General features: G+C 35.8%; 1 protein-coding gene across 1 annotated transcript; it reads left to right on the plus strand.

Moving 5' to 3' along the window:
- The first annotated feature begins 3998 nt into the window (after positions 1 to 3998).
- Positions 3999 to 27562, plus strand: LOC145816115 (uncharacterized). Its single transcript, XM_082912361.1, has 6 exons — positions 3999 to 4085; positions 4219 to 4547; positions 23842 to 25298; positions 26043 to 26459; positions 26631 to 26789; positions 26898 to 27562. The coding sequence occupies exons 1-6, from the start codon at positions 3999 to 4001 to the stop codon at positions 27560 to 27562; spliced, it is 3114 nt and encodes a 1037-aa protein (XP_082768487.1).
- Positions 27563 to 27830: the final 268 nt, after the last annotated feature.

A 27830-nucleotide genomic window follows, 5' to 3' on the forward strand; every position in this document is an offset into this window, starting at 1 on the left:
GAGCGCAAGTACGAGACTGCAAGGAGAGAACCTTGGCTCCAATTTACCACCCCAATTAGGCTTCCTCTTTCGTTAAGTGTACGGTGAAGCACAGTTAGCAATGACAAGTAAACAATTATATGAAAAGTAAGCCAACTAGAACATAAGTAAACAATGATATGTTAAGGGCCCAATTAATATCATGGCATCAATTCAAATATGAAACAAGGTATAACCACATTACATCTCGAGGGCACACAATTATACAAGTACATGCACGAAATTTCAGCAGTGATTTATATGAAAGAAAATTATGAAATTCATACCAAATGAAGTCCGATCACAATATTTTTACTGGAGCTAGTTCAGTTAGTTATGAAGATATGTCTAGAAGAACTCCAGAGCTAAAACTGATTTTAAGATAGGGATTTTAATTTCGGGAGAAAACTGGTCATTCAAGCAGTGGTTTCCAGCCAGGTTCAGAATAATATCCCGGTTTAGAAAAATAAATAGAGGTATCAAATGACATCAAAAAGAGGTGAGGTCTGATCCATTTGAAAGATATTTAAGTTAGTGATATTTTATGAGCTCGAAGCCAAAAAATCACAGAAAAATGGTTAAAATACTGTTTCAAGCAAGGCCAGTTTGTTTCTGTCCCATTTTGGTAAAATCGTCATAACTCTCTTAATACTGAATAGTTTTTGGTAGCAGTTGTGGTCATAGAATGGTATCTCATATATCTAAAATTTGGCACTAGTATCACTCAAGAAGGAGTTTTTTTAAAGAAAATGGCATAAGAACAAAGGGGTAGCTGTTACTTTTAGAAATCTGCAAAGTTCAACCGTAAGGACAAGAGGTTTTCAAAACCCAAAACACCTCCCATGATCTTACAAAAATTCAATTATACAAATAAAACTTTCAGAGCCAAAGGATTTTTGTGTGAAGTTTAGAAAATCGGCCAAGTTGCTGCATATGCACAGAATCTGTGCAAAGTAGGCTGAAAATCATATCAAGATGTTATGCTCTACTCCTATTCAATCAAGTTCACCATAGAACATGCATAATACAAAAATAGACAACCCAAATAACAAGATAGAAGAGGTGGTAAAGGAGAAAGGAAAGGTTTAAAGGAGTTCTTACAATGTTACACAAGCTCTCTTCTTTTCTTTTTCTCTCTTTTCTTCCTCTCCTTCTCTTTTCTTTTTTCTTTTTCTTTCTTTTTTTTTTTTCCTTCTCTCTTTTACTCCCATTTGGCTGGTTATACAAAAAAAATGAGGGAATCCTCTCATATTTATAGCTAAAAAAAATGGTGAAAGGTCCTAAATGCCTTTGGTTGGAATTGGATTTGGATGGAACAAATTTGCGTTTAATTTGAATGAAATGGGGTGAAAATGGATTAGGGTGTTAATCAAGGCTTTAATTAGGGATTTAAACATACTTTGGTTGGATGGAAACTAAATGGATTAAAGGGTACAAAACATGTTCCCATAAATTGAGGAATTGGGAAGACTTTTGGAGATTTTCTTCTTCTTTTATTTTTTGCTTGGCCATCAGGACAACAAATTCACTATGTGCAATATATATATATATATATATATATGTATATACTAGTGAAAAAGGCTCACGTAAGGCACGGGTTGGTATGACTTTTTATTTTAATATTTTATTGAGTTTATTAAATGAAATGGGATAATATGCATTTTTTTTTTTTGAAAATATTTATTTTATATTTGACTCATTCAAAAAATAATAAAAAGTATATTGTAAAAAAAAATATTTCATAGAAAACAAAAAATAATCATTTCATTCCATTGCACTTTATTCCATTCCACTGCATGAACTTTTGCTCCAAAAATAAGATTAGTTTTTTTATCAAATTAAATAGAATCAATGATTAAATATATGATAGAAATTTTAATTTCTATTATAAATTACAATTATGGAATAAATAGATGAGATAAAATTTTAGTTCAAATGAGTGAATTATTTTTTATTATTTTTTTTTTAGGATAGAATAATCGAATGGTGATATTACACGCCAGTGATTATATGGCGTTACCGTTAAACTTTGATTTTGTTTCATTTATAAAAATATATATATATATATATATATTTGTAGACCTGTGCCAGGCACATACTATTCCTATGATAAATTTATATTTCCATAATGCAAATCTAATAACAAATTGTTTTCTTTGGTTCGATTTTTTAAAAATTATTTTTAAATGAATTTTCATTTGTTTTAATAATTTTTTTTCGTATTTTTTTAAATTGCTTATTTTTTATAATTTGTTTCTATTTATTCTGTTAAATTAAAAATTTAATAACGAATAGTTGTAATTTCTAGCATTGTAGGGACATTTCATATTTTAAATAAATCTCAGGAGTGTATTTGTAATTTATCCAAAACTAACATATTTGTGTGTCATAACTGATTAAGAATCTTTGCATTATTACAAAAAACCCTTCACTCAAATTAATTCCATCAATATTGTTAAATAATACCAAAGAATAGGGTAAAATGGGAAAGTCAAATTATAGGTTACTTTTAGTAAATTATACAAAATGAAAGGGCAAAATAGGAAAGGAAACCTCAGGGGTGTATTTATAATTTGATGATTCTACTTACACCACTACTTTACCTCTTTACACCCTCCATATGAGTTTTTTTTTTTTTTTTTTTTTTTTTTTAATCCATGTGTGAAATTACATTTAAGGATAAAACACTAAAATTAAAAATATTTTGTTATCTCATTACACCCATTGGTCTTCAATCCCTACTTCTCTTTTTCATTTCTTAATTTTTCTTTTCTCTTACATATTTCTTTTCAAAATGTGAGAATCATAGTATTTTGATCATTAAAAAAAGCAATGGATAAAGAAACGGTGGTAAAGAACTATCAAAAAGTGAAATGGTGAGTTTTTTATTTATTTGGTAAGTTTTTGTTTGGTTTTTCAAGACTGGTGTTCGATTTTCGTTCGGTGGTTCGAAATTGAATAAACTAAAATAGTCCGACATCACATTGCCGAACAAAAAATATAAGTCTGGTAACCAACTATTGAGTAAAAGATACATTTTCGGTAACCCCAAACCGAATTTTTTTAATTTGTTTGACTTCTCATTACCATATATTTTCAGTTTCATTTTTTTTTATATTTTTTATTTTTTTGCGTAGAAGGATTATACTTATACTCATTGCAACAACACAAGTACTGCAATATTAGTGGATTCTAGTCATGAATTCATTACAAATGAGATTTGTTAAGTTTTTTTTTATTATTATTTTTTTATTTTTTATGAATACGATTTTTTTTATTTTTAATTTGTATTGAGTTTTATTAATAATTTGACGTATGAATATATTTATTATCTTTAGATTTTTAGTAATCATGAAGCATTAATTAAATGGGCTACTACGTTGGGAAAAAGATTAGATTTGTCATTGTTATAAAGACATCAGATGCTGGAGGCAATGGCAGAAAATCAAAACTTACACTTGCTTGTAAAAAGAAGTGGTTACTATAAAGACAATAGGAAGATCAAGGGAGAACAATTAAAGTTGACAAGTTCTGAAAAGTGTAGAATTCTATTTCTATTAAGGGAAAAAATTACCTACAAATTATTAAGACGAATTGTGATAACATATTTGATTGATGGATGTAAACTGTAATGATCCAAAAATAAAATATATATGTATGTATATATATATAAATAAAAATAAGTAAATAAATAAAAGTCGGGATCACGAATGATGATTTAAGGGAGCACACAGATGGCATTTATTAAAAGGGAATTTGAGGGGTTGACGGAAGGCATATCTAAAAGAAAAAAGAGAGACAATAAATAAATAAATAAAAGGGGGAGACACACAGGTGTTAAAATAAAGAAAAGAATGGAAAGTGCATGGAATGGAAGGCATAGACCATAAAGCTTCATCAACAATTGACTTTCCTCTTTTCATAGCTGAGCAGGCGTTTAATAATTGTTTTTTTCATTTTGCGGTTTGAGGGAAACAAAAATGGTGTGGTGGGAGGCAGTTCTATCACCAGCCCTTCAGGAGCTGTTTGTTCGACATCGAAATCGGAATCGCAGGTTGTCAGTGACAGTCTCCGAAAAAATATGAGGACCAGAATCTGAATGAGCCGCAGCCGGCGGAGTCGCTCCGGCAATTCACTGCCTCTGCCATTCTTCTTCTCGGTCTTGGCATACGTGTCTGCGCTCCTGCTGCCTCTACCCAGACTCCGGCCATCGCTGTTGCAGATCGTCCAACAGTCATTGCAAGGGTAGCAGGAATTGAGTTGCCACAAAAACAATGGCCTGAGTTGATAGGATCACTCTTGTCAATTATGCACCAGCTTCAGGTTCATGTCAAGCAAGCCACTTTAGAAACCTTGGGGTATTTGTGTGAAGAAGTTTCTCCAGATGTTGTAGATCAAGATCATGTGAACAAAATCCTTACAGCTGTGGTTCAGGGGATGAATGCGTCAGAAGGCAGTATTGATGTTAGGCTTGCTGCTACCAGAGCATTGCATAATACTCTGGGCTTTGCTCATAGGGGTGGGCGCGGGTCAGTTGCGGCCACGAAACCTCCAATTCGTCATCCGTTCGCTAGATTGGTAGATTGGAGAAAATCAATCCATATCCGTCCGCCAATCCGGCGGATGTGGATTAAGCGGATTGATGGTTTGGCGGATAGATGCGAATTGGTTTGGCGGTTTAAAATTTTATAAAGTTTTAACATAATTCAACTTGTGCACTTTCTAAAAAAAAAGAAAAAAGAAGAAGAAGAAGAAAGTATTACAATCAATGACTTAAAAAAATATTATAATCATTGCATGTCTCATCCAAAGTAAGAAAGTTTAAAACTTTAGAATATCATAATCACTGCATGACTCATCCACATAAAGTATTACAGTCTGTGATTCTTAAAATATAAAAACAATTCAAACCACCAAAACCATGAACAGAGCAGTAATAGAGATTGTACGTCTTTGTATTGTTACATCTATATATGTTTTTGAAAACAAAAACCAACCAGCATATATCATATTTTCTATTTATTATTTTTAGAGATAGATTTAAAAACCAAAAAATATAGATAAATAATATATTTATTTTTTTCAATTCAAAAAAAATATTCAAGTTGAAAACTTTTTTTTAACAGAATATTTAAACTCTTTTGTAATTGAAACACAAACAGAATATTTAAATAAACTGAAAACACAAAGTCTTATAGATTAGTAGGGGTGCTCGCGGTTGGGCGGTTTGGCAGTTCGATTGCGGCCAAAAGAATCTCAAATCCGCCATCCGTCCGCCAAATTGGCGGATTGGAGAAAATCAATCCGTAACCGTCCTCTCGTCATCACGCATCCATCCAAAAGGCGGCGGATCGGTTCGGTTCGGTCGGTTTTGACGGATCGGTATATCCACTGCTCACCCCTTGCTCAGGTCAATTTTAGCAATGTTATGAAGTGTGATGGTTGTGTTAATGATGGATTTAAGGTGAACACACAGAGTCATCTTCTTCCAGTCTTGGGTAGTCATTTTCTCTCACAAATGGGGGAAGAATATTCCTCTCTCTCACTCTGACATAGCATATGTGTACGTACTGTATGTATAGTCCTTCACTACTAATAAGTATTATATATTTGGTCCATTCTGTGAGCCTACTCGTTCATGTTCTGCTTCTGAAGTCTCTGCATCTGCTGTAAAAGTCACTTGGACTCACTGGGCTTACGCAAAGGACTTCGGCATTGTACAAAAGCCAAACGTCTACGTGCATGACATGGAAAAAATGTGGTGCACCAATTGGATATCATAAGTGATCTGCTTGGCACCCCCTCTAGTGAATCCATTGCAAGGATTCATAGTGGAAAGGCTTGAAGATATTTGAATAGCATGAGGAAGAAGACACCAGTCCCTTTCTCACAAAAATTCCCTAATGCAGATCCATTGGCTCTTAGTTTACTTGAGCGTTTGCTTGCATTTGATCCCAGAGATCGTTCATCTGCATTTTCGGATTAGCTCTTCTTTAAACTTGAGGTAGAGATTTTCTATACTCTAATATGGCTTTTAGCTTAGTTATTTTCTATTGTGTATAGATGATGAGATTTGGTAATGGTTTGGACCAATTGAAGATTTGGATGTGAAAGGAAAAGAGGGGTTTTTGATGAATATGAGGTACATGAGTATGGAGTTTGAATATAAGATCTTGGTCTACCAAAATAGTTGATTTTGGATGTTTGGGTCAATATTAGAAAAATGGGGATTTTTGCCCTAATTTGATAAATGATTATTTTGTATAAATAATTGAAATTAACATTGAATATGTTAAATTGGATGGTTATTTATATAGGTGGTGAAATTGGTTATGTATTATCTCACACCTTTGGAAGTTTTAAATAATTATTTATCTTGAGATTTCATATATGTCTAGAGATAAATGTATTGGGCTATCGGTGGAGGATAGTCATAATTATTGTAGAAATTGTATGAGGATTAGGTGATTTAATACTAATCTATTGATTGGTTGTCATTGAATATGACCGTGCTATAAATACATTGTATATGTATGTTTATTGGAAGAGATAGGGGATGTACTCCATATGTGATTATGTTTTTAAATACATTGTATATGTATGTTTATTGGGAGGAGATACGTGATGCACTCCATATGTGATTATATTTTTAAATACATTGTATATGTATGTTTATTGGGAGGAGATAGGAGATGTACTCCATATATTATTATGTTTTTAAATACATTGTATATGTATGTTTATTGAGAGGAGATAGGAGATGTACTCCATATGTGATTTTGTTTATAAATAGATTGCGTATGTATATTTGTCTGGGAGAAGAAATGTGATGGACTCCATTTAAAAGCAAGTTGGCCGGAATGTCCAGAGTGAAAGACCTGAAATTTTATATATAAATGGGTGTCGATTCTTTCGGATGAAATATCCATAAAATGGCAAGTTTGAAGTGTTTATGTGTGTTTTGCACAAATGAAAAAAAAAAAAAAACTATTGAGTTGTAATCTCATATTTGTTGTTAAAAGATAAAGAATTTAACACATGAATTAAGTAGTGCATATGAATTGAAGAAAAATGGAATAATATTGATTTTAGTGGCATATGAATATGCAGGCCTTGTGAATACTTTCATATCGGTATTGTTTATATGTAACGACCCCTACTCTACTCTAGTCATGCTTGCATATATTACATGATCTTGTCTTGATATGTTGCATCTTTGCAAACCTTCATTCGCCTTGCTTAAGTGTTTCTCGCATGTTTAGTCTAGGTCATCTTTAGTCTAGAACTTCCTTGGAACCACTTTGAGTTAAGCCGAGGTTATCTTTAGTCTAGAACTTCCTTGGAACCACTTTGTTTAACCTCGGCCTTCGCCCTGACATATTGGCCGAGATGTCATTATCTAGGCCGAGGTGTTCATCACCAAGGCCGAGATGTGTATTATCTAGGCCGAGATGTTACCTTTGCACCTAAGTGATCTTGTCCTGGAATGGTATGACCTAGACCGAGGTGTGGCACATCTAGGCCGAGGTATGGCACAGCTTAGTCAAGTGTTGTCCTCCCTAGCCGAGATCATTGTTCCCCTGCTTGCCGATGTCTTGTTATTAGCCGAGATCATTACCCGCCAGAGTGTCTTTACCATCTTGCTTGTTGAACACACTTTGTCAAAGTCTTGTCTTTTCACTCAGCCACCTTTTTGAGGAGAACCAACCTGGTAGTGCCACGTGTCCTAGCTGAGTGTTAAGTCAGCCGACAGACCCAGAAAATATACATTTTTGGTATTACATCCTTGCCTTGTAGAGAGAGAGGCTCTAGGAAGAAGAAGAAGTCTTAGAGTGAGAGAGTAGACTTCCGAGCTTGATTTCTGGAGATCAAACCGTTAGATTCGTGTATTGAGATTAGATTCTTGATTCACTCTTGTTGCTCTTATTGATCATCCAGCTGCATTGCACGGTCGAACCTGTTCTGCACGTTATGCATTGGTTTAAAGTTGGTTTTAGAAAGAGAAGATAGTGTTCATGTGTTTTTGAAGAAAAAGCCTCGTTTGATTCAAAAGTTTGCATTAAGGCTCATGTTCCTGTGTTTGTTTTGATAAGATCCTTGAGTGTGGATACCCAGGTCCATGTTTGTGTTTGTTTTGATAAGATCCTTGAGTGTGGATACCCAGGTCCATGTTTTTGAATTCATAGCATGAAATCTCCGCTTTTGTAATAGCAAGTTTTGATCTTTGCATTCATCTTCCTCATGTCCATGTTCTTCATGTTCGTCATGTTCTTCAAGAGAGGGAAACCCAGATTTTCCCGACCTCATTTCCTTGAATGTGGCCATCGAGGCAACACCTCGGCAAGGAGGTGTGGGACCTCGGCCTAGACCTGGTAATCGCCGAGCATGTTTTCCCGAGATGGGAAACAGTGTTTTGTTTTGGATCGCCTTAGTTTTGAAAGAATGCCGAGGTCACTTACATTCATGTAAAGCTTGTTTGATAGTGCATTCAATGGGATTTGTTATGTGTTTGTAGGACTTGGACTTGCCTTGACCCCGACGTCTGAAGAGCTATGTGAGTGGTATTTTTAATAAAGTTATGTTATTAAGTTTTGATAAAGTTTTGCCTTGCTTGTTTTGGAAAAGTATTTTGTGAAGCATGAATGATGATCCCTATCTTGTATACCAAGTACTAGCCTTGTTTTGAATGACAATCTTGAAAAGTCCGTACGTACTAGGGGATTATAAGCATTTGTAGCATAATCTTGAAAAGTCTGTACGTGCTAGGGGACTATAAGCATTTGTATTACAACCTTTGTTAATGTCATCCCTTGGAACTTGAAAGCCTTGAAAGACTTTAATTGTCGAGACTTGGAAGATTTGTTAGATAAACTTGATTTGCCCTTGGATTTTGCACAAGATGTGTTATGCTTTGATTTGACAAAGATTTCGGATATCGTTCATGTAAACCCTTTTATTATTTGTACCATTCACTGAGTATCCAAGCTCACCCCTCTCTATATATATATGTAGATGACGAGCAGGACGGCGGTGACGCCTAGATGTACTTGCTACTTGTTTTGGATTTTGCACTTTTGCAGCATCTTGAAGATTATGCTTCTTAGTTGTACTTTATTGTATTTTGTATTTGATGGCTGAGAAGCCTTTTGGTCAAGATGTACTTTTGTACTTCATTGTTGTATTAAAGCTATGTAAAGATGTATGCCATTCCTTTTAACTTATGCACAGCTCTTATGGACCACATGTAATTTAAATTATTGCTTCTGCATTTGTGAGCCCCATATATTTATACTCTGATTGTGTGTGAATTTTGAAAGTTGGCCTTCGGTAATCTCGGATTACTGGCCATCACGGCACCAAACTACTAGGGGCGGTTTGGGATCGTGACAGATTGGTATCAAAGCACAAGTTCCTCACAGTACGTTATTCACACACCTTGAGTCCTAAAGAGCATAGGATTTCCCTTAGAAAGATGTTAGGATTGCATCATGCTGCTTGCTATTTGACGAAGTGAGCATCATCTCGGCTTGACTGTTTGTTACTTGCATACATGTCTATTTGATTGTTTTGTTTTAAAGTCACGTTTTGCATACTCTTAGCATCATGAGAAGGGGTAGACCACCGGTTGGCCGAGATCACCCGGAAGACAGATTGGACAGATTATAGAGATTGGTCGATGGTTTGGTCCGCGAGTTAATATAACCTAGGCCACAAGACACTAGTACCACTTCTACCGAGGCCGAGCAGACAAACGGCCGACATGCAGTTCCACCTCCGCCTCCTCCAGTGCCGCAAGTGCCTCCACAACAAGCTTTATATGGGGATGGCACCATAGCCTTGATCAGAGAGTTCAAAAAGATGAAACCGCCGAGGTTCTCTGGGGGTATTGAACCGATGAAGGCCGAAGCGTGGATCTTAGAAATGGAGAAGCTGTTTGAGATCTTTCCCAATACCGACGCCCAGAAGGTGTCATTGGCAACATTCACACTAGACGACGATGCACGAAGATGGTGGATGATGACCCGAGAAAGCAACCCAGGTCTGACTTGGGCCAGATTTTTGGAATTGTTTTACAACAAGCATTTCCCCCTTAGTGTTCGAGACCGTAAGACCACAGAGTTTCAGACTTTGGCACAAGGCAACAAGACAGTGGCAGAATATGACCGTGCTTTTACCAAGTTGGCGAGATATGCGCCTCACATGGTCGATGATGAATGCAGAAAGGTTAGGAAGTTCGTAAGTGGATTGCGCGGACCAATTCAGGATCGAGTTAACATGCTTAATATGCCGACCTACGCCGGAGTGTTGGACAAGGCCATCTTGGCAGAGGCTAACTTGAACCGATATCAAAACTCAGGAGAAAATCAGAAGAAGAGGCAGAACTATGATAATTGCTGAGCTCCGTTTAATGCCAAGAAGAAAGCGAATATGGGCAGCTCCAGCAACTCGAACCAAGAAGGTAACACTAGGCCGACATGTGCAAGCTGTGGGAAACCGTATTCCGGAGTTTGCCGTTGGGCATCGGGAGCCTGTTTTGAATGTGGTGAAATGGGTCATCATGTGAAGGACTGTCCGAAGGCAAGGACTGATGATGGTAAGAAGAATGGGAGTAGCTCGGGCTCTGCGCAGAGAAATAACATCGGGAGGGCCCAGACGAGACAGGGCAGAGTTTTTGCATTGGTACCAGGAGACACTCAGAATGCTGAGACAGTAGCGTCAGGTATACTCCCAATTTGCTCTCAAGATGCATACATATTAATTGATTCGGGTTCTACGCATTCATTTGTATCTGCTAAGTTTGCCGAGAAGCTAAATAGAGAACAAGAACCCCTTAACTATGTGTTATATGTGTCTACTCCATCTGGGAGAACTATGATTGTTGCATCCATTTATAGGGTGTGTGTTGTTGTGATTGAGGGTGTAGAATTATTAGTCGATTTAATGCCGTTAACCATGGCTCACTTCGATGTCATATTGGGAATGGATTGATTAGTAGCGAATCATGCATCCATTAATTGTGTTTCGAAGAATGTTACACTGAAACCCCCAAACCAAGCCGAGGTTGTTTTCCAGGGTAAGGGAGTAGTGCCGCCACCTTACTTAATCTCATCCATGAAAGCCTATAAGTTGATGCAAAAAGGGTGTCAGCGTTATTTGTGCAGTATACTAAGTGATTTGAATGGAAGTGTTGAGTTAGCCGACATACCAGTTGTATAGGAATTCCCCGACGTCTTTCCAAATGAGTTGCCTGGCCACTTAGTCGATAGAGAAATAGAGTTTACTGTGGACATCATGTCGGGAATGCAACCTATCTCCAAAATACCCTATAGGATGGCCCCAGCTGAACTTAGGGAACTGAAACTGCAATTACAAGAATTGTTGGATAAGGGATTCATTAGGCCGAGCACTTCACCATGGGGAGCACCCGTTCTATTTGTTAAGAAAAAGAATGGCACACTTCGCCTTTGCATTGATTACAGAGAACTTAATAAGGTAACCATCAAGAACAAGTACCCATTGCCTAGGATTGACGATTTGCTTGATCAACTACAAGGAGCACGAGTCTTTTCCAAGATTGACCTTAGGTCGGGCTACCATCAGCTGAAGGTTAAAGCCGAGGATATTGAGAAGACTGCTTTTCAGACAAGGTATGGCCACTACGAATTTTTGGTAATGCCTTTCGGAGTGACCAATGCTCCTGCAGCGTTCATGGACTTGATGAATAGAGTCTTTAAGCCGTATCTAGATGAGTTCATAGTTGTTTTTATTGACGACATACTGACCTATTCCAAGAGTACAATTGAACATGAGAATCATCTGAGACTTGCCCTGCACATCTTGAGAGACAAGAAGTTGTACGCCAAGCTGGGCAAGTGCGAGTTCTGGCTTTTCAGCATTTCATTTTTAGGGCATGTGATTAATGAAGAGGGTATATCAGTTGATCCCAGTAAGATTGAAGCCATTGTGAATTGGCCGACGCCGACCAACGTGTCCGAGGTTCGCAGTTTTCTGGGCTTGGCAGGTTATTACAGAAAGTTTGTGAAGTACTTATCAAGGATTGCAGTACCATTGACACAACTGACCAAGAAGGGAACAGCATATGAATGGACCGATGACAGAGAATCAGCCTTCCAAGAGTTGAAGACGAGGTTAGTTACGACACCAGTTCTTGTACTCCCATCAAGTAATGAGGAATTTCAGATTTTCAGTGATGCTTCACATAAGGGTTTGGGTTGTGTATTAATGCAAGGGGGCAAGGTCATAGCATATGCATCTCGTCAGTTGAAACGTCATGAAAAGAACTATCTAACCCATGATCTAGAGCTAGCAGCCGTGGTGTTTGCTTTGAAGATTTGGCGTCACTACTTGTATGGAGCCACTTGCTAAGTTTTTACAAATCACAAGAGTTTGAAGTACTTGTTCACTCAAAAGGAACTAAATTTGAGGCAGAGAAGATGGCTTGAATTATTGAAGGACTACGACATGCAAATTCAGTATCACCCAGGTAAAGCGAACTCGGTAGCCGACGCATTGAGTAGAAAGTCAGTGGGAAGCTTGGCATGCCTAGCCATGATTTCAGTGGAGCCGATTACTATTGGGGAAGTAAAGGCAAGGCAAATGGAGGATGAATTCCTGAAGAGGGTAGCCGACGAGATTATCACCAGGCCGAGGTCAGGTTACATCCTTGAGAATGGAGTACTTAAGTTTGAAGGAAGATTGTGAGTGGCCGACGTCCCAGAGTTAAAGAGAAAGATTTTGCAAGACTCTTATGGATCTAGATTTGCAGTTCACCCAGGGAACACCAAGATGTACCAAGATGTAAAACAGGCTTTTTGGTGGCCTAATATGAAAAGAGAGATAGCCGAGTTCGTATCCCAGTGTTTGTATTGTCAACAAGTGAAAGCAGAACATCAGAGGCCAGCAGGACTTCTCCAACCCTTGCCGATTCCTGAGTGGAAATGGGAACACATCTCCATGGACTTTATGATTGGTTTGCCAAAGACACAGAAAGGAATGGATTCGATCTGGGTTATAATCGACCGATTAACTAAGTCAGCACACTTCTTGCCTATTAAAACTTCGTTTAATGCTGATCGACTTGCTGTGCTGTATATGAATGAGATTGTTAGACTTCATGGTGTGCCGATGTCCATTGTGTCAGACCGGGATTCAAAGTTTGTTTCTAGATTTTGGCAGAGTTTACAAAGGGCTTTGGGGACCAAATTGAGGTTTAGTACAGCTTTTCATCCCCAGACCGATGGCCAAATAGAGAGAACGATTCAAACACTTGAAGATATGCTTAGACTATGTGTATTGGACTTCCAAGGAAGCTGGGAAGAGCATTTGCCATTAGTCGAATTCGCTTACAACAACAGCTATCAAGCTAGCATTAGCATGGCGCCGTATGAAGCCTAAGTGCAGATCGCCGATATGTTGGACCGAAGTAAGAGATAAAGCTTTGATCGGCCCCGATCTTGTCCAAAGGACAACTGAAAAGATCAAGCTTATCCAACAGAGAATTAGAACTGCTCAGAGTCGACAAAAGAGTTACGCCGACCAGAGAAGAAAAGAGTTAGAGTTTGAAGTTGGGGATCATGTATTCCTGAAGATCTCGCCGATGAAAGGAGTTTCGAGATTTGGGAAGAAGGGTAAATTGGCACCCCGTTACGTTGGGCCTTTTGAAGTTCTTGAGAAAGTTAACCCAACTGCCTATAGACTAGCTTTGCCACCAGAACTAAGTCAAGTTCACAATGTGTTCCATATTTCGATGTTGAGGAAGTATATTCGAAATCTACTGCATGTAATTGATTATATCGGGATTGCGGTTAGTGACGATTTAGGCTACGAAGCGAAGCCGATGAAAATTATTGACAGACAAGTGAAACAGTTGAGGAACAAATCTATACCAATCGTGAAAGTCGAATGGAAAGAGCATTACGGCAAGGATGCTACATGGGAAATGGAAGAAGAAATGGAAATCCATTATCCGGGGTTATTTATAGAGCAAGGTAATTTAAGTTTGAGGACCAAACTTCTTCAGGGAGGGTGGGATGTAACGACCCCCACTCTACTCTAGTCATGCTTGCATATATTACATGATCTTGTCTTGATATGTTGCATCTTTGCAAACCTTGATTCACCTTGCTTAAGTGTTTCTTGCATGTTTTGTACCTTGCTTGGTGTGAGTTAAGCCGAGGTTATCTTTAGTCTAGAACTTCCTTGGAACCACTTTGTTTAACCTCCGCCTTCGCCCTGACATATTGGCCGAGATGTCATTATCTAGGCCGAGGTGTTCATCACCAAGGCCGAGATATGTATTATCTAGGCCGAGATGTTACCTTTGCACCTAAGTGATCTTGTCCTGGAATGGTATGACCTAGACCAAGGTGTGGCACATCTAGACCATGGTATGGCACATCTAGGCCAAGGTGTGGCACAGCTTAGTCAAGTGTTGTCCTCCCTAGCCGAGATCATTGTTCCCCTGCTTGCCGATGTCTTGTTATTAGCCGAGATCATTACCCGCCAGAGTGCCCATGCCATCTTACTTGTTGAACGCACTTTGTCATAGTCTTGTCTTTTCACTCAGCCACCTTTTTGAGGAGAACCAACCTGGTAGTGCCACGTGTCCCAGCTGAGTATTAAGTCAGCCGACAGACCCAGAAAATATACATTTTTGGTATTACATCCTTGCCTTGTAGAGAGAGAGGCTCTAGGAAGAAGAAGAAGTCTTAGAGTGAGAGAGTAGACTTCCGAGCTTTATTTTTGGAGATCAAACCGTTAGATTCGTGTATTGAGGTTAGATTCTTGATTCACTCTTTTTGCTCTTATTGATCATCCAGCTGCATTGCACGATCGAACATGTTCTGCACGTTATGCATTGGTTTAAAGTTGGTTTTAGAAAGAGAAGATAGTGTTCATGTGTTTTTGAAGAAAAAGCCTCGTTTGATTCAAAAGTTTGCATTAAGGCTCATGTTCCTGTGTTTGTTTTGATAAGATCCTTGAGTGTGGATACCCAGGTCCATGTTTTTGAATTCATAGCATGAAATCTCCGCTTTTGTAATAGCAAGTTTTGATCTTTGCATTCATCTTCTTCATGTCCATGTTCTTCATGTTCGTCATGTTCTTCAAGAGAGGGAAACCCAGATTTTCCCGACCTCATTTCCTTGAATGTGGCCATCGAGGCAACACCTCGGCAAGGAGGTGTGGGACCTCGGCCTAGACCTGGTAATCGCCGAGCATGTTTTCCCGAGATGGGAAACAGTGTTTTGTTTTGGATCGCCTTAGTTTTGAAAGAATGCCGAGGTCACTTGCATTCATGTAAAGCTTGTTTGATAGTGCATTCAATGGGATTTGTTATGTGTTTGTAGGACTTGGACTTGCCTTGACCCCGACGTCTGAAGAGCTATGTGAGTGGTATTTTTAATAAAGTTATGTTATTAAGTTTTGATAAAGTTTTGCCTTGCTTGTTTTGGAAAAGTATTTTGTGAAGCATGAATGATGATCCCTATCTTGTATACCAAGTACTAGCCTTGTTTTGAATGACAATCTTGAAAAGTCCGTACGTGCTAGGGGACTATAAGTATTTGCAGCATAATCTTGAAAAGTCCGTACGTGCTAGGGGACTATAAGCATTTGTAGCACAATCTTCAAAAGTTTGTACGTACTAGGGGACTATAAGCATTTGCAGCACAACCTTTGTTAATGTCATCCCTTGGAACTTGAAAGCCTTGAAAGACTTTAATTGTCGAGACTTGGAAGATTTGTTAGATAAACTTGATTTGCCCTTGGATTTTGCACAAGATGTGTTATGCTTTGATTTGACAAAGATTTCGGATATCGTTCATGTAAACCCCTTTATTATTTGTACCATTCACTGAGTATCCAAGCTCACCCCTCTCTATATATATATATGTAGGTGACGAACAGGACGGCGGTGACGCCTAGATGTACTTGCTACTTGTTTTGGATTTTGCACTTTTGCAGCATCTTGAAGATTATGCTTCTTAGTTGTACTTTATTGTATTTTGTATTTGATGGCTGAGAAGCCTTTTGGTCAAGATGTACTTTTGTACTTCATTGTTGTATTAAAGCTATGTAAAGATGTATGCCATTCCTTTTAACTTATGCACAGCTCTTATGGACCACATGTATTTTAAATTATTGCTTCCGCATTTGTGAGCCCCTATATTTATACTCTAATTGTGTGTGAATTTTGAAAGTTGGCCTTCGGTAATCTCGGATTACTGGCCATCACGGCACCAAGCTACTAGGGACGGTTTGGGGTCGTGACATTATATACGTGGTATTTATACCTTTGCTAAACCTCATATATTGTGTTAGATTATTTCTACTGGGCTGTTGACTCACCCTATACGGGAAAATCATTTTCAGGTGCAGGTGAAATATTTCCTCCAAGGCAATAGCATGGGTGGACTTTTGGAAAGCAAGGGCTTCTTATTTATGCCTTATGTGTGTATGTTTGTTATTTGTAAAGCCGAAGGCTTAAGATGTAATGAGTGAGACTCAATTTGTGTAACCAAGTAATGACTTAAAAAGATGTAAGCCTACATGGCATTTAACTGTTTATTAAACAGTAAACTCTGATGTATGAAAGTATATTGTTTCTCATATTTAATCCGCATATGAGTTATCTTTATAGTATTATCTTGGGGGCGTTACACAAACAATGATAGATTTTATGGATACTTTATGGATATTCGTACACTTGATATTTTTTATAAATAATGTTATGGATACTTTTTATGTATGATTTTATAGATGCGTGTTTGATTTGTAAATTTTTTTATGGATGTTTCAAGGAAAAAGTAAATCCTTCAATGTACAATGACGGGGGCCTAGACAACTCTATTGTAGTTTGGCAACATGACACTAGAGTAATCCTATTTGTATAACAATGTATCACTGAACAAGCACTTCACAAGTGGCCCAAATTAATTTCTTGTTATCATCTAATTGGACGGCAACATAATGCTAGGAGAAAAAATATTGTCTGGTAACATAACATTGGAGTAATTCAAATTAATTAGTGTTGTATTACCGAACGGGCCCACCACAAATTAAAAAATCATTGTTTGGAAGAAAGTGGCTCTGTAAATGTATAATAACAAAATGCTGGAGAGATCTATTTTTTCCAGCAGCATGACACTGGAATAATATATATTATTTAGCACCGTGTTACCAAAATTAGTGGTGTAAAGAGATGAAATAGTTAATTTAGGGTTAGTTTTGGCAATATATTGCGGGTGTAATGAGAATTACATTTTTTTAGGGGTGTAATGAGACAGAAGGTGTAAAGAGGTTAAATAGTGGTGTAAGTAGAATCACCTTTTATAATTTATCCAAAATTAAAATATTTATGGGGTAATTCTATTTCCACACATTATTTACTCTATATGCACACACTTAATGAATTAATTTTTTTCTTATAATTTTACCATTAAACAAAATGACTAATATGGATACCAATATACACATCAATCCTTAAAACTAAATTTTCTTAGTACACATCTTTTATATGGAAATTATGAGTATACATTTTCATTGCAAAAATACACGCATCCCTTCATTGATCATTGTTCACGTTACTATTCCTTCATTGTTTCTCATAGATTTGACCGATATTGCTCAAATTTTCACTTCTTATCCATTGTTTATAACATTGTTCCATTACACCCCACCGTTATTATTGATTTGTATGATGGAGGATTTACAAAACAATGAATGCTTAGATGTAAAAAAAAAAAAATTTGAAAAAAAGAAGAAAAAAGATTGTTAATAAAAAAATTAGGCAATGAATGAATAGGTGAGTTTTTTGGTTCGGAAGTTTTTTTTTTTTTTTTTTTCATTGTCGCAATTATCATTCTAAAAATCAGTTTTGAAAATGTTGCACCTATACAAAAATTAACTTTTGAAAGCATTTCATATATTCCAAAACAAAACTTAAAAATAGTTATATGTCGAAAATTTATATTTGGTTCGAAAGTGTAGAATCAAAAACTGTTGTTTGATTCAGTTGTTGATTGTCGAATTTGTTTAATGTATTTGGATAACCAGTACTAAATTATTTTCATCTTGTTGCCAGTCAATATGGAATGAATAATGAAAATAGTATAATAATAACTTACACTCAGTTTGGTTTTGAGTTTTGAAAAGTAATTTTTGAAAATTTTAATCCATATTGTTTTATTTTAGTGAACATTTTTAATATTCTAATTTTTTTTTTTTTTTGGATTCAATTAATTTAGATACACTTAAAAAGCATACAAAACTATAAAAATTCAATAAATATTTTTTTTGTGTTTATTATTTTTTTAAAGATTTTTGGAAAATAATTTACTTTTTAAATGTATCCAAATTAAGTTATTCTAAAAAGTAAAAGGTTATTAAATATGTAAAAAGTTTACTCAAAACAAAAATAAAAAATAAAAATAAGATTTTAAAATTAACAAAAATATTTTTGAAAACTTAAAACTAAACAGAGCATTAGTTTTTGAAGAATAATAGTAAAATAATACAAAAAATTATTGATTAAAAATTTTTTTTTCTTTTTGTTTTGCATACTTGAGTAAATATGGTTGGAAAATTGCTGGAGTGTGCCGAAAAAATGTCATGCGTGTAAGGTACGGTTTAGGTTTTGACTTAGACTTCGGTCAAGTTTGGGAAGACTAAATAAGTGCACTTTTTGTCTTTTTAGACTAAAAAGTTGAGGTTGAAAATATGAATGTTTGGGTTAACTTTTTGACTTTTTATGGAAAAATGTGTAATAAAAAATTGTAAAAATTGATTTGTAGGAGAAAATTAGAATTGGGAGTTGTGCAGCCGAAATTGTTGACTTTTGGTGAATAGTGATAACTTTTTAACTTTTTGAGTAATTTTTTGGCTTTTTGGCTTTTTGGGGTGTTCCCAAACTTGGCCTTCGGGTGTGGTAGGAGTTTATGTTTTATGTGGTGTGTATACATAATGTGTTAGAATTTTTGTACACATTATATGTTATAGCCATATTTGAAACATTTTGTGTGTAGACTGAGTAAAACAAAAGATAAACAAATTCATTCAGTGTGTGCACTAAGAAAAATGTTGACAGAGTGTAAATAGTGTGTGGAAATAGAAATACTCATATTTATGTTTTATAACTAACCAAGATTTTTTGCATAATTATGGGAAAAAAAAAAAAAAAACCTTCATCCAAATTAGTACCACCAATATTGATAGTACAAAATAAAAGGGAAAAATGGGAAAACTAAATGCAAGCCTATAATCGTAAATAATTCCAAATCAAAGGGAAAAATCGGGAATAAAAAAATGCGAACTAGCAGGTAAGCGCTTCATATATATATATATATATATATATAACAATTAGTACAAGACAAATAATAAAATAAAGAAGAAAAAAATTGCTATCAATAAGAATTAAATTAAAACCTAGGTTTTGAAATAAAATAAATTCAAATGTAAGAGACTATTTTTAAATTATAAAATAGTAAACAAATATTATTCATTTATGATTAAAAGAATGTATAAAATATTTATATATTTGAAAAATGCTTGGGAGCACTAATTAGTGCTCCCACTAATTAGGTGGCAGTGGGTCCCGCCATTAATGATGTGATGTTTTGGTCTTGGAGTTGTGTTTTTTTTTTTTTTTTTTTACTTTTTTAATGCATTAGTGCTATTAGTGGTGATGTTTTTAGTGGGATGAATCATTGTTGTTATATATTTAGGCCCCACAAGACTAAATTGCAAAGTTTGGCAAAATCGAGTGCTAAAATGAAATAAACAGAAACTTACGGTGTATAATATAATTTATAAAAATTAGGATCTCTATGGCCTCTATTTTCTGAGATCTTTGTTGTAGGGTTGTTTAGCCTAGCTTTGTGGGTGTTCATAGCCCCCATTCCTATATATTTGGTCCATGAACACTTACCCTTATAGTTGCTGGCAGTTTTTAGTTCGTTTTGTTTGTTTTCTTCCTTCGGTTCTGTTTTGCTCTGTATAGTTTGTTAGGACCTGGGAGATGCCTATTGTATTCTTGTATTGTTCTCTTATTTTATTTTATAACTTAATTCACCCCCAAAAAAAAAAAAAAAATTGAAAAAATGGTACTTATTCAAATTTTTAGAAGATTCGTTGCTGAAAACATCCTCCAAAAAATAATCATCGAAAAAGTTACTCAAATGGTTGAACTTCTATTAAAGTCAAATCTGAACCTGTGAGAATTTGAAGGGACCACAAAATCCACATATCACGTTTTGATAATTCAAACTATTTATTTTGTATGACCCTTCGTGTATATCATCTATGAAAAAAATTAGGTCGATCCAATAGTTATAACCACTTTATTTTATTTGTGTTTGTCTCAAAAAAAATTGATGGTCTATTTTTAAAAACATACTTATCGTTTATGTTTTCAGAGACAAATGCGACAAAATAAAAATGTTATAATTATCAAATTAACTTAATTTTTTTCATAGATGATTTACATTGAGATCCTTACAAAATGAATCGCTCAGATCATCAAAACAAAACTCGTGATGGATCCTATGAACCTAACTCTTACCGGAAAATGGTGGCCCATAGCCAGCGATAGTGGGTAGTATGCGAGTAGAGGGGGGGTAGACAGTACAATGATTTTTTTTTTTTTTTTAAACATATTTTGAAGAGTAATGTTATGAATTAGAAAAAAAATATCATAGAAATATTTCATAAAATTTTTTCATTCTTCGAATATAAAAGGCAGCCTCTAAAAATACCTATGTTTAAAATACTCAGTAATTAAGTACTTATATTTTGTTAATGTGTGTTCTCAAGGAAAATGTTGTACATTAACATGAAATTGAGTACATTAAAAAATATACAATACTTTTTTAGTTTTCTTAACATTTGTCGTAAGGGAAAACGTTTAACAAGATCCATAAATAAATAAATAATCTTATAATGTAAAACGTGTGCATCAAATTTATTTCAAGTTATTCACCCCAAAAAAATTTATTTTAAATATAACCTACGATATGTCAAAAATAAATAAAAGGTACGTATGTCATACATTCAAAATATATACACTTTTTTAATATATTATTTCTAGGTACATGACATTTTGGTCACCAAACAAAATGGCCGAGTCCTGACGAGAAAACAGTCAAGAACTTTCCTTTATACTGTGTTTGGTTGGAGGATTTTGAGAGGGATTTGGAAAGGAAAATAGAAAAGGTAAGTAAAATGTGAATAAAACATACTTACATTTCATCTAGTTTCATACACATTTTCCCTTTTTCTTTCCCTTTCCAAATCTTTTCCCAAATCCCCTAACCAAACATAGTGTTAAGGTGGCAAACGTTCATGCCTAACTTAATTTGTCTTCCCATCATATGTCATGGAAGAAATTGTGCCACCATCATTTAATTAAACTGGGAAACATGAGTGCTTGCCTTCTTGGCCGGCAACTTCACTATTATTATTTACCCAAAAGAACTTCACCATTACTCATTTACGTTGTGTTTGGTTAACAGATTTGGAAAGAAAAAAGAAAAATATGTGTGAAATTAGGTAAAATATAAATGTTTTATTCACATTTCACCTATCTTTTTCATTTTTTTTTTCTAAATTCCTTCTCAAATCCTCTAACCAAACACAATATTAGGAATGCACAACTACCACCATTACGATCACCTTGTGAATTTTCTCCTCCTACAACTACTCACCATAATGTAGATAACAATTCTCAAGTGCCGTAAAACATGTGCAATTTTGAAGTTGACAACTACTAGTATAAAAGGTGGCAATTAATATGAAATGTAGAACAACAAAAGCAACCTTGCCTTTTTTTTTCTCTAGGGGGGAGCGGGGGTTGAAGTACTGATTGTTAGAGAAAAAATGATTTATCACCATTAATTTCCGGTAATTTTGAGCTATCATTAATGTAGGTCCCACACCTCGGTTTGGGTGGGTCCGAGTGGCAATACGTTTATTGCCATGGGATGAACAAGAATATATACTCAGGTGGTCGAAACCATTTACGAGTGAATGAGAAATTGATACCGAAGTGAGCCTTAGAAACATGAAAATGTTTGGTATGGTTCCCATGGGTTGGTATCTATAACCTTGTCCCACATAGGAAACATAAAAGAGTTTCAATGTGTTTATAAGCTCTAAGTTGGAGACCTTGGGTTGGGCCCCAAGGGGTACCCAAGTTTTGTAGGAGGAGGAGTTATGGACAAACCCAAAACCATCACCACACGCGCGCGCCGCCGCCGTCCGGTCGGGGCGAGTGTGGGTATGGGTCTAACTCGTCCTTTATTTTTGCTCCGAAATTATATGAATTTTTCCAAATAATTTTCAGAGGGAAAAAAATTCAAAATCTGATATTTTGATTTTAAATTTTTCGGTTGCAACTTTTCTCCTTCTCCAACAGTCGCGTCTCAACTTGGTGACTGTTCTTTTCAACGGTCATCTGTTCCGGTTTAGGCACTTCTCAGCCTATATATATATCAACCCTCCATTCCAGATAGAAACATAGAATTTTTCCCGTTTCAGTCTTCTCCATTCTTTGTAACATACATTCGTCATTTTGTATCTAGTGTGAGTTCGAAATACCACAGCCTGGTTCGCTGTACAATCAGTTTGCAGTGCTGCGTCTGTTTGGGGTGATTGTTGAATCCTGGAGGCAGGACGTCCGTAATTCTCAAGCACCTAGGAGAGGACGAATTTCTGTCTTAAAGACACAGTGTCCAAACATTGGCCTCAATCACAACATTTGATTTAAGTTTGATTCTGAAGAAAGTTGTAAGTGAACACTAAGTTCTGTGTTTAATTATTATCTGTTTTATTATTCTATTAAGATAAAATTTTGCTCATACTATATTATCTGTTCTGTTTTATTATTCTGTTAAATTAACTATTATCGAAGTAATATTTGACCAACAATTTTAAGACAGAAATTTTGCTTCTCTTCTTTAGTTGCTGTTTTACGTGTGTAATCCAGTATAAATATTCTTCGGTTTAAAAAAAAAATGAATTTACAGTATATTGAAGTAGTCTATGTGTTTATCTTCCAGACAGAATAATAAAATAGTCTGTGTATAGATTCCAGTTTATTTGGGATCCACTGATGAATGATAACATTTTGAGTGGTTGTTTTATTCTTTATTTCATAACTGCAGAAAGTTCCGTTTTATCACATGCCTGTTGAACAACATGTTTATTCTTTATTTTATTAGAGCACTAGTAGTTTTATCACATGCCATGTGTGTTGATAAGTTTTTTAATACATGAGTAATCTGTTTGTTTCTGGTTTATTGACTATTATGTATGATTAGAATTTTGGTTTTTTGTTTTTTTGTTTTTTGTTTAAACAAATTCGGATTGCTACTGTATTTGGTTATCCATTTATTTGTTTTCTTGGAGCATGATTAGTTTGTTGTTAACCAGAAAAGAAATATACAGAATGTAAACATATTGTACTGTATGTAGATAAAATTAAATTTCTGTATACAATTGATTTTTCTTTAATACACAGTATATGCTCTATAATTGTTGTTTTATTTAGTCATATTACTGTTGGTCATTATAATTTGATTAATTTGATAAGATAATTCATTTGGTGAAATTAATTGATTCTCTGAAACAGTTTGTTTGTTTGATTTAGTTTATACTACTTATTTTGTCTGTTTCCAATAAATATATATTCTTGATCTTCTCATATTTATTTGTTTATTTTCCTATAGAATATTTTGTTCTAGAATTTTGTTAGATTATTTATTCTATTGGAAAATAATTTTTGTTTAATTAAATTGTTTTATTAATCAGAAAGATGGCAACTGAGAGTACTGTTGTTACTCCTAATCCCATTGTGCCTCCACCGGTGGTTTCTATTCCAGTTGTTACTCCTGCTCTGACTCATGGCCCGGGTCATGGACATGTTCCAGTGAACCATGGGGAAAAACCTGAAAAATTCAGTGGTACCGATTTTAAAAGGTGGCAACAAAAAATGTTATTTTATTTAACCACCCTAAATTTGGCAAGGTTTTTACGAGAAGATGCACCAACACTGAAAGAAGATGAGAGTGATGCACAAGTTGTCGCTGCAGTAGATGCATGGAAACATGCAGACTTTCTCTGCAGGAACTATATCCTCAATGGATTGGACAACACACTTTACAATGTGTATAGTCCAATCAAAACAGCAAAAACGTTGTGGGATTCCTTGGATCGCAAATATAAGACAGAAGATGCAGGAACAAAGAAATTTGTTGTTGGCCGCTTCCTGGATTTTAAGATGGTGGATTCCAAGACGGTGAACAGTCAAGTCCAAGATCTACAACTTATCTTGCATGAAATTCATGCAGAAGGTATGTCTCTGAGTGAGTCTTTTCAGGTAGCAGCTATGATTGAAAAATTACCGCTGTCTTGGAAGGATTTCAAGAATTATTTAAAGCACAAACGCAAAGAGATGTCACTGGAGGACTTGATTGTTCGGTTGAGGATTGAAGAAGACAACCGTGGGTCTGAGAAGAAAAATGGGCATCATCCCATGGAGGCCAAGGCTAATGTGGTGGAACAGAAGCCTAAGCACAACAGTAAGAAGAGGAAGTATCCTAGTGAGAGTTCAAAACGTAGCTCTGGTTCAAAGAAAAGTGAAATTCAAAACTTCACAGGCAAATGCTATGTGTGTGACAAGCAAGGACATCGTGCCAAAGATTGTTACAAGCGTCGAACTCAACGAACCTTGAAAAAGAAACCTGCTCAAGCCAATATAACAGAGGAGGAAAATCTTTGTGCAATGATTTCGGGATTACATGTGTCTGGAATGGTGTCTGAAGTGAATTTGGTAAACAACCCCAAAACTTGGTGGGTGGACACAGGTGCTACACGTCACATTTGCTCTAAGAAAAAGATGTTCTCCACATATCAAATGGTAGATAATGAGGAACAACTTTATATGGGCAATTCTTCTACCTCCAAGGTTGAAGGCAAAGGACAAGTAGTACTCAAGATGACATCAGGCAAAGAGCTTACTTTGAAAGAAGTGCTACATGTACCAGAAATTTGGAAGAACCTGGTATCTGGATCATTGCTGAGCAAGAACGGGTTTCGCCTTGTGTTTGAATCTGACAAATTTGTACTCACTAAAAATGGGATGTATGTGGGGAAAGGATACTTGAGCGATGGGCTCTTTAAACTAAATGTAATGACAGTGATTCCTATTTCTAATAAGAATAACACATCTTCTGCTTACTTTGTTGAGTCTTTATATATGTGGCATGGTAGATTAGGACATGTTAATTATGGTACCTTGCGTAGATTAATTAACTTAGAATATCTACCTAAATTTCATTTTGATGCAAATCATAAGTGTGAAGTATGTGTTGAATCAAAATTGACTAAAACATCTTTTAAGTCAATTGAAAGAAATCCTAAACCTCTGGATCTAATCCATAGTGATATATGTGATTTGAAATTTGTTCAAACACGAGGAGGGAAAAAATATTTCATAACCTTTATTGATGATAGCACTCAGTACTGCTATGTATACTTGCTGCGAAGCAAAGATGAAGCCTTAGAAAAATTCATAGAATTTAAGGCTGAGGTTGAGAATCAACTTGGCAAGAAAATAAAGACTATAAGGAGTGACAGAGGTGGTGAATATGAAGCACCATTTGGTGACTTATGTTCACAATTGGGAATAATACATCAAACCACTGCACCTTATACACCTCAGCAAAATGGAGTTGCTGAGCGAAAAAATCGCACTTTGAAAGAAATGATGAATGCCATGTTAATAAGTTCAGGGTTACCTCAGAACTTGTGGGGGGAAGCTATTCTTTCCACTAATTATATTCTCAATAAAATTCCTCATAAGAAGTCTCATAAAACACCCTATGAACTGTGGAAAGGTCGAAAGCCTTCCTACAAATACTTGAAAGTGTGAGGGTGTTTGGCTAAAGTGGCAATACCAGAACCGAAAAGGGTTAAAATTGGACCTAAGACTGTTGATTGTATTTTCATAGGATATGCAAACAACAGCAGTGCCTATCGGTTTTTAGTACATAAAAGTGAGAACACAGAGATTCATGTCAATACAATTATCGAGTCTAGGAATGCATCATTTTTTGAAAATGTGTTTCCTTGTAAATTGACACAAGAGGCTAAAAGGACATATGATGCTGCTTTTGACAATGATCAAAGGCAAATTGAGGAAAACCCAGAGGAAAAAGTTGAGGAGGAACCCAGACGTAGTAAAAGAGCTAGGACAGAAAAAACTTTCGGTCTTGATTTCTTAACATACTTACTGGAAGAGGAGCCTCGAACTTTCAAAGAAGCAATGTCCACTCCTGAAGCTCCTTCCTGGAAAGAAGCTATCAATAGTAAAATTGAATCAATTCTGCTAAATCATACTTGGGAATTGGTGGATCTTCCACCAGGCTGTAAGCGTCTTGGTTACAAGTGGATTTTTAAAAGAAAGATGAAGCCGAATGGTTCAATTGATAAATACAAGGCGAGACTTGTAGTTAAAGGTTACAGGCAAACAGAAGGAGTAGATTATTTTGATACTTACTCACCTGTAACACGGATAACGTCTATTCGAATGTTAATAGCTATTGCAGCTTTGTATAATCTTGAGATCCACCAAATGGATGTTAAGACTGCATTTTTGAATGGCGATTTGAATGAGGAAATTTACATGGAACAACCAGAAGGGTTCGTGGTTCCAGGGCAAGGGAAAAAAGTGTGCAAACTTGTGAAGTCTCTTTATGGTCTAAAACAAGCACCCAAACAATGGCATGAAAAATTTGACAATGTAATGATGTCAAATGGATTTAAAATTAATGAATGTGATAAATGTGTTTATGTGAGAAACACAGAAAAGGGATATGTCATTGTTTGCCTATATGTAGATGATATGCTCATCCTTGGTAGTAATAATGAAATGGTCAAAGCTACCAAGAAGATGTTGAACTCTAAGTTTGACATGAAAGATATGGGGATAGCAGATGTTATACTTGGAATAAAAATTACAAAGACATCTGAAGGATATACCTTGTCTCAAGGACATTATGTTGATAAAATACTTGAAAAATTTAACAAGCACGACGATCGTCTCGCTAAGACCCCTATAGATGCTAATCTTCATTTGATGAAGACTTTAGGTGAAGGTGTATCACAAATAGAATACTCCCAGATCATCGAAAGCTTAATGTACCTCATGAACTGCACTCGCCCAGATCTAGCATATGCAGTTAGCAGATTAAGTAGGTATACAAGCAATCCAGGAACAGACCACTGGACAGCAATAGTTAGGGTACTTAGCTATCTAAAGTATACTCGAAACTATGGGCTGAACTATATGAGATATCCAGCAGTTTTAGAGGGTTATAGTGACGCTAATTGGATCTCAGACACTAAAGACTCCAAGTCTACTAGTGGTTATGTCTTTTACCCTGGGAGGTGCAGCAGTCTCATAGAAGTCAACCAAACAGACATGCATTGCAAGGTCCACAATGGACTCCGAATTTATCGCTTTAGATAAAGCAGGTGAAGAAGGAGAGTGGCTTCGTCACTTTCTAGAGGATATCCCCATGTGGCCAAAACCTGTGCTAGCCATTTGCATTCATTGCGATAGTCAAGCAGCAATGGCAAGCGCACAAAATAATATGTATAACTGTAAGTCTCGTCATATTCGACGTAGACATAATATTGTTAGGCAACTGCTCTCAAATGGAGTTATCTCCATTGAGTACATAAGGTCAAAAGATAATATCGCAGATCCGTTAACCAAAGGTTTGACCAGAGAGCAA

Source organism: Camellia sinensis, unplaced genomic scaffold, assembly GCF_055761805.1.
Source record: "Camellia sinensis isolate YWXY unplaced genomic scaffold, ASM5576180v1 Unanchor3, whole genome shotgun sequence".
NCBI lineage: Eukaryota > Viridiplantae > Streptophyta > Magnoliopsida > Ericales > Theaceae > Camellia > Camellia sinensis.

Bases quoted from the DNA above. Each gene is read 5' to 3' on its own strand.
- LOC145816115 (XM_082912361.1), top strand. From the start codon at position 3,999: ATGGTGTGGTGGGAGGCAGTTCTATCACCAGCCCTTCAGGAGCTGTTT. The intron at 4,548-23,841 runs GTCAGTTGCGGC...TTTATTAATCAG, and splicing joins GCTCATAGGGGTGGGCGCGG to AAAGATGGCAACTGAGAGTA. The intron at 26,790-26,897 runs GTCTAAAACAAG...TGAGAAACACAG, and splicing joins ACTTGTGAAGTCTCTTTATG to AAAAGGGATATGTCATTGTT.